The sequence below is a fragment of the Lissotriton vulgaris genome, chromosome 1_1, assembly GCF_964263255.1.
Source record: "Lissotriton vulgaris chromosome 1_1, aLisVul1.2, whole genome shotgun sequence".
In the NCBI taxonomy this organism is placed as follows: domain Eukaryota; kingdom Metazoa; phylum Chordata; class Amphibia; order Caudata; family Salamandridae; genus Lissotriton; species Lissotriton vulgaris.
Window position 1 is genome coordinate 449,168,148 of NC_141685.1, and position 6,947 is coordinate 449,175,094.

Sequence of the window (6,947 nt, forward strand, 5' to 3'; positions counted from 1 at the left end):
CTAGACACTAGGGGGCAGATTACATTTACAAGCCCCTTGCGCCACGTTTACGTTGCCTTGCGTGACGCAACAGCGGCGTAAACGTGCCGCATCCCTGCAAGTCATTTACAGCATGACGCATCTAGGGAGATGCGTCACGTTATAAAGCCATGGGCCTGCACCACAATGGGTGCGTTCCTAGTACGCAGGGTGGGCGGTCCAGCGGCTGTGCGCCTCGCAAAATTGCCTGCGTGAAATCTACAAGATTTAACGCAGGCACTTCTGCGACGCTGCTACGTCAATTCAATTCCTTATGTCTGCTCGAAGCAGGCGAAAGGACTGACACAGCATGTAAAGTATTGGGTGGCCCTGAGCATTACTGGAGTTGCATTGCGTTGGCGACGTGACTCCAGCGATGCGCCGCTCTTACGTGACGAGATGCGTCACGCAAGTGCCTACCCTTGCGCCAGGGCGCGCCGCATTGTAAATGAGGCACATCTGCCGTGTCGCAAGGGTAGTTTTGCGTGACGCATTTGATCTGGCGCATCTCTGGAGATGCGCCAGAACGCGTAAGTAAGTATGCCCCTAAGGGGCAGAATTGCAATTACCGTCGCATCCCTGCAAAGTAGCAGGGATGCGCCATTAATTGTGCGGCCCGCTACCACCACCAAACATGGTGCGCCGTATTTGCAATGCGGCTCCCCATGGGCCCAAAACGTCACCGAAGCTTTACTGCTGGAGTTGCGTCGCAACGATGGCGCAGCTCCATCAATGCTCTGGGGTACCCTATCTCCCCAATGCTGGGTCAAGCCGTACGTCTGCTTCAAGCAGGTGCAGGGTTTGTGTGACGCATCATTGTCCTAAAGGTGACTGATTGATATTTTGTAGATTTCCCTCAGCCACTATTAGGATGTGTTCCAGCGCAGGAATGCCCTCCCTTGCGCCGGAACGCCCCCTGATGGCGCAGGGCTTTATAACGGGATGCATCTCCCAAATGCGTCACGTTGTTATAATATTATACGCCGCACCATGGCGCCCTTTTTTGTTTAGCTGCTGCGTCACAAAAGTCACGCAAGAACGGCGCAAAAGAGCCGCAAGGGCTTAAATCTGCCCCTTCCTTTGTAACCCTGACAATAAGAAAAATAGTGGCGGTGGATTGATAGTTTGACTATTTAAATGACTGGTAATGTAGCAGGCAACTGTTAGTGTTGTCACTGATCTGACTGAAATCACAATGGAGTTTGTCTGTCACTTTGCGTCTTGCCTGCGGACTGCTGCCTGCCAGTCCTAGGTGAACGTTTCAGTACTTTGTTTAGTGAGTTACGTGACTTTCGAAGTCACAGGTCCGCAAATAAATAAAAAGTAACCATAATCAATATAATTTCGCGGAAATATTTTGTTATTGTTCTTTTGAAATGTTTGATTTGGTTGACATTGACAAGCAACAATCATCCATGTTTTCTGTTCTTTCTTTCATGTTGTACGTCAGCTCCCCCCAGGGGCGAGAGGAGGACACAGGAGCAGCAGGCGGCGGATGCTGTTCATCAACAGGGCCAGGATCGGGCAGGCGAGGGCTCCTCTGCTGGCCCCAGTAAGTTTTCATTTTAGACTAGTACCTATTTTTCCTAGCGTTCCTCATTTGAATTTTTTCAAAATTGTCTTTGCTCTTCTTGTAGACTGTATCTAAATTCTTATCCTGCCTCTACTATGACTCCCTGTGGTATTACTAGATTATTCTTATTAGTCTGTCTGTGTAGCTAACTAAGATTGCACGGTTGGCGAAACTCCCATGATTCTAGTCAGCAATAGCTCTGTCAACTTAGTGCAGTCCTCTGGGATTGTCCATAATGTCTTTTGAAGTGTTCTATCTGGACTCATGCTTGCAAAAATTGCAAAACCTTTCGTTCAGTCACTCTAGTCTGGAGGACCAAAAAACACAGATTGTATTTAAATTTAAAAGCTTTATTAAAAGTAAACACATTTATTAAAATGAAGTCATAATAAAACTAAACGTTTAACTGATAATGGAAAAGTGGTTAGTGCTGACGATTAATTGAAGACATTTCTTGTGGTCGAGCCGAGCTCTCACCTGGTTTCAACTTGATCTTGTTGTTAGAAGTCCATCTTCTGTCTGTGTGGAGAAAAATGGTGCGTGTTAAAAAATCAGCCTTCATCAGTTGTGCCAAAAAGTGCAGCAAGACAACCTTCCCTGGAAAAAGGGACATTTTTTTTAACTTTAACGTAGACAGTCACAAATTACATTGTTTTCACATGTCTTCATTCCTAGACCAAATACTAGTGACTAGTGAGTGCTTTATTCTAAGATTCTTAAATGTACTTTGTAGGTGGAACATCTGGTGGCGGGGCCAGTGTGGTGGTGGTGCTCGACACGGAGGCGGAGGGCAATTCATCATCAGGGGAGGAGGCGGCGGCGGCGGCTGTGAGAGTTGAGACGGTGGTGGCGGCCAGAGGTAAGCTCTTATATATTCCTTACTTATTGAGATTGAAGACTAGCTGGGAAGGCAAGAATATGAGATGCATGGCTGGGTGAATGATGAAGCAATGATGGGTGGAAGGACAACAGCCTGGGTGGGTGACACAGAAACTGTATGTGTCCATATACCTGGATCATGCTACTATCTGACTCTTAGATAGCATATGTGTATCTAGAGCAGGGGTACTCATAGTACGGCCCGCGGGCCGGTGGTGGCCCGGCAAGCCTTCCTTGGCGGTGCGCAGACCTTGCAGACAATCACTGCTCCCCCGGCCCCCACAGAGCAGAGGCTTTTTTGTATTTCACCTGTTAGCGCCCCTGCATCTCCACTCTGACAATCACTGCTCCCCCGGCCCCCACAGAGCAGAGTGGAGATGCAAGGCCACAAAGAGGTGAAATAGAACAAAGCCTCTGCTCTGTGGGGCCGGGCAAGCAGTGATTGTCAGGGTGGAGAAGCAGGGGCGCTAAAACAAACAAAGCCTCAATAATATGTTAATGGTCTTTTAAAGACCTGTTAAGTACTTTGGTGTTGTTGTCTGTGTGTGCGCGTTGAGGAAGCGGTCTCAACCCGGGCTGAAGGCTGACACAGATAGACACACACACAGTGAGATGACAGAGGGAGAGGGAGGGCAGGAGGGAGAGAGAGATGGAGGGAGGGCAGGAGGGACAGCAGGAGGGAGAGAGATGTATGTAAATGCTGGGTCTGGTGGCTCAGTGGATGAGGGCATCTGCTGCAGGGACCTGTGTGCAACCTCATGGTCACAAGTTATCGTTTTGCTTTAGCCCCGCCCCCTCTGACTCCGCCCCCACCAGTGCGGCCCTCGGCCACAAACTACACTGTAAATGTAGCCCCTGAGAGAAAGTTTGTGAGTACCCATGATCTAGAGAGAGTAGATGGTCAGTGGATGAACTAAGTGTAACTTTGAAGAGCATGTAACACTGCACCCGCACGTCCGTTCCAGTGTAGGAAAGGCAAGGAAAAGAACTTTTAATTTTGTCCAAATACTACCATAAGTAGTAGCAGTAGTTTGTATTGCAAGCACTGCATAGATCCGGTTATTATGGTGGCCACTCCCTACCTCTCTTAATAAGTTTAGTAGTACTCAGTCATTCATGTGTGGATGTATCACTGCCTGTCACTCAATAAAAAGCAAAGCACCTAAAGTCATCCCATATATAAGCAAAAACATCCCATGTGAAGTGATAGATAATCAGATTATTTATCTTCTTCAATTTTCCATTTCTAGTACTCATTTCCACTGTAGGGTGAAAGTTAAATTAATTAAGCAGTAGCCCTTGAGTTGTAACAGAGTATTCTCAGTGCCACCCGTAATAGAAAAGTAAGAGATTCACCACCTGCATGTACTGGACGGGTACAGTAACGCAACGGCAACGCAAGTCTAGGTCACTCCTCATGGCGTGCGTCTCTTTTTCTCGGGTGCAAGTTTACCGCGCTGGCATTATGCCGGCTTGCAGAAAATAACGTACCAATTTTCCAAAACAAGAGACAAGAAGAAGAATAAGACTGGTGTACTTTCATAGTCGACTCCAATGGAAGTCCACAGTGCTCATAGAATTTGTTCCTTAAACTCCCACTAATGTTAGAGCAAGGATGAAGAAGTGTGAGGTTAGATAGATACTGGCCTCAATAGTTATGTAATGCGCTTGCAAGTTGCTAGTTGTACTGCAGCACACATTTCTGCTGAATGATTGAGTTAATCTTAAAGAGCATTGGTTACAGACTATGTCTTTCTTTCTTCATATAGGTTCTCCTTCCAAACGAACAAGGAGGAAGGAGCTGGCTAGAGCGGCCCGGCAACGGAGAATCGAGGCCACTGTTGCGGAATATCGGCGGCTGGTGGCCCTGGAGGACGAGGAAAGTGTGCGGTCGACAACAACGACAACGTCGTCCTCCGTGGCCTCACCGGCTGCCACCGTGACCCAGCACAGTGGTCCACCGAGACTGAGCCGGGCTGCCAAAGGCAAACGCCACCGCCGAGCAGCAAGGCCAACAGCTGCTTCTCACAGGCCTTGCACCTGCAAGGCAGTGAAGGCACGCCTGCGCCGCACTACCCTGATGGTGTCCCGCCTTCAGCAGGAGCTCGCCTTGCTCCGCGAGGAGCATGATGCCCTGGCCCAAAAAGTTAACAGCATCCACCCATAGTGTCCCTTGCCCCTTTTTTAGAGACTTTTGGGGGGTGGGAATTGGGAGTTGGGTTTTTGGGGACTTTTGAAGGACAATCGTTGGGGTTAGGGAGGGTCTTGCGGGAGATTATTTTGTTAGGGATATAAATATACTTTTTCAAACTTTATCTGAGCATACCTGTTTTTTACTGCTTGCCTGGTGGGTGGGGGTTTAACGTTGACTGTTTTCCTGAAAGTTTAGTTCCATTTTCTTCCTTTAAGTGTAAATGCCCAAATGTTTTCAACACTAAGTGCCTCTCACAGACTAAGTGAAGTGAATCCAAGAGTCCTAGGACTTTAGTAGTACTACCTTCAGGCTCTCGTCTCTCGTACTAATACTCCATTATACCCCCAAACCACCAAACGCTTATCTTACCTGTAATTTGTGTTTGAAAGTAGGGCTAGGCCCAGGGCTGGCTCCACGGGAAACACCGAATAACGTTGGCAATCTTGGTCGGATAAAATTTCCTCATAGCGGTGGTAGTAGTGGTGTGACACAGTGGCAGTTGCATGCCTATGAAAAAAAAGAAAATGAAATCTGGTTTGTCCTCCTGAGCAATTCAACGGTACAACTGAGAATATAGCAGGTGACAGAAGTACAGTAGAGCAGTGCCACATTGTAGCCTAACAAATGGTAAAGTATAACTACTAATTCGGTTGAAGTTCTTTCACATTAGCAATGGTTCTTTGTCAAGCAGAGTAAGAATATATCATCGACAACTGTGGAAAGAAAGAATGCGACAGTACAGGGCCTGTGTGGAATTATTGATAACTATATTCAACATAAGGTCTCTGTAGCCAGATACCCGAGAGCCTTGCTGGTCACTATAAATCCATTCACAACAACACTCAATGGGGTTGGTCTGGAAGGTGTCACGTTTACTCCCCGTGATCCAGTCGATGCAAATATGGTTCCACCTCCAAATGTCACCAACACCCAGAAGTGTAAACACAGGGTGTTCGAGGCATTAGGCGAGGGAGAAAAATAACAAACTAAAATAAAAAATGTGGGATGGGTAAAGGTAGGGTCAGCAGGGAAAGGATACCTGTAAGAGAAGACAAGACAGGCATCAGTGAAGTGATGTCCTAACATACAAGGGTACTCTCATATAGTCTCACTAAATAGTCTGCAAGTCTCCCGCCTACTCATGGGAAATGTAGTTTCATAGTACGGTAGGCGCTTAGGGGCTGCGTAACCTGACAGAAGGTATAGTAGATAGAAAAGGAGAAATTGCTTTTTTTCTAGGTGTCCCCTCACTCACCAGGGTTGCCCCTTGGTGACATGCTTCATCATTGGGGCCATCCCAGTCCTCTACGGCCTGGGGCGTGCTGCGACTTGCGAATTACGTAGGAGCACTTACAAATGACTATGTGTGGTGCAGATAGTGGAGTGGACTAAGTGATGTGTTAAGGGATCAATGTAGAAGCCGAGAGAGAGCAAAGAAATGCAGTCACAGTCAGAGAAAAAGGCAAGGGATACTGTATCTATGTGGTTGTAGTGGTCCTGTTGGAAGTGGTAAGTAAGTTGCCCGCAGAAAAAAAATCCTCCTATTAGCGGCACTCCTCCATTGCAGCCGACGCTTCGTCCACCGATGTTGGTCACCAGAAGACACCCTGTCCACTGCCTGCCTGATGCTGAATTGTGGCTCGCTACTGTGAAGCCTGACTCCATCCTTTTTTCCCCATTGCAGAGACTGAAACCCGGCCTGTAATTATTCAACGAAAAACAGGAAGTGATATAATATTACAACACCACTGATAAATAAATATAAGGTATGTAGGCTGTGGAGTGCAAAAAGTCACAATTTGTTTTTCCTAGTAGACAGACAGTACAATGTTTTTGAAAGTGCGTACTCTGAGTCACCTTTTTAAGGATAAGTAAGTATGGGCAAATTAATGTAGCGGATCTTGCCCCTCAAGCTAGGTGTACTGTAAACTGTGTTTTAGAACAAAAATAGATCTTCCTAGCAGTGCTCCCACCCAAAAAACGAGGCCTAGCAGAAAACTGGAGACAAAACTTACTTTGAAAGTAAAAGTAGGCCGAAGTACCCTAATTACCCATTACCCCCCGTGGATTGTATTCAAACCACTTGCAAGCAACCAAGCAAAAGTAGCCATAGCCAGCATCGCTCCAAGACTCGAAATCCCCCCCACTCAAACACATGCAATAGAAATACTGCTAACCCTAACGAACCCTAAGTTAAGAATAGTGGCAAAGGCTTTCTTTAACTATGCCAAATCCCCCCTTTCCCACCATGGATTTTCTTCAAATGACTTGCAACCAAAATTA

At 46.9% G+C, this 6,947-nt stretch overlaps 1 protein-coding gene across 2 annotated transcripts; it reads left to right on the top strand.

Annotated features, from left to right (window-relative positions):
• The first annotated feature begins 1,465 nt into the window (after positions 1-1,465).
• LOC147747331 (uncharacterized) lies at positions 1,466-5,189 on the top strand. 2 transcript variants are annotated; one of them, XR_015299464.1, is made up of 3 exons: positions 1,466-1,570; positions 2,325-2,450; positions 4,240-5,189. XR_015299464.1 is itself a non-coding variant. In XM_086936227.1 (2 exons), exons 1-2 carry the CDS (start codon positions 2,312-2,314, stop codon positions 4,635-4,637), a joined length of 537 nt encoding a protein of 178 aa, XP_086792353.1. In that variant the 5' UTR covers positions 2,258-2,311; the 3' UTR covers positions 4,638-5,189. The 2 variants fall into 2 exon arrangements, 1 of the variants encoding a protein (XP_086792353.1); XM_086936227.1 differs by lacking the exon at positions 1,466-1,570 and having other exon boundaries at positions 2,258-2,450.
• The last annotated feature ends 1,758 nt before the right edge of the window (positions 5,190-6,947 follow it).

Coding starts and splice junctions, on each gene's coding strand:
- LOC147747331 (XM_086936227.1), top strand. CDS start 2,312: ATGTACTTTGTAGGTGGAACATCTGGTGGCGGGGCCAGTGTGGTGGTG. Junction 2,451..4,239: donor GACGGTGGTGGCGGCCAGAG/GTAAGCTCTTAT, acceptor TTCTTCATATAG/GTTCTCCTTCCAAACGAACA.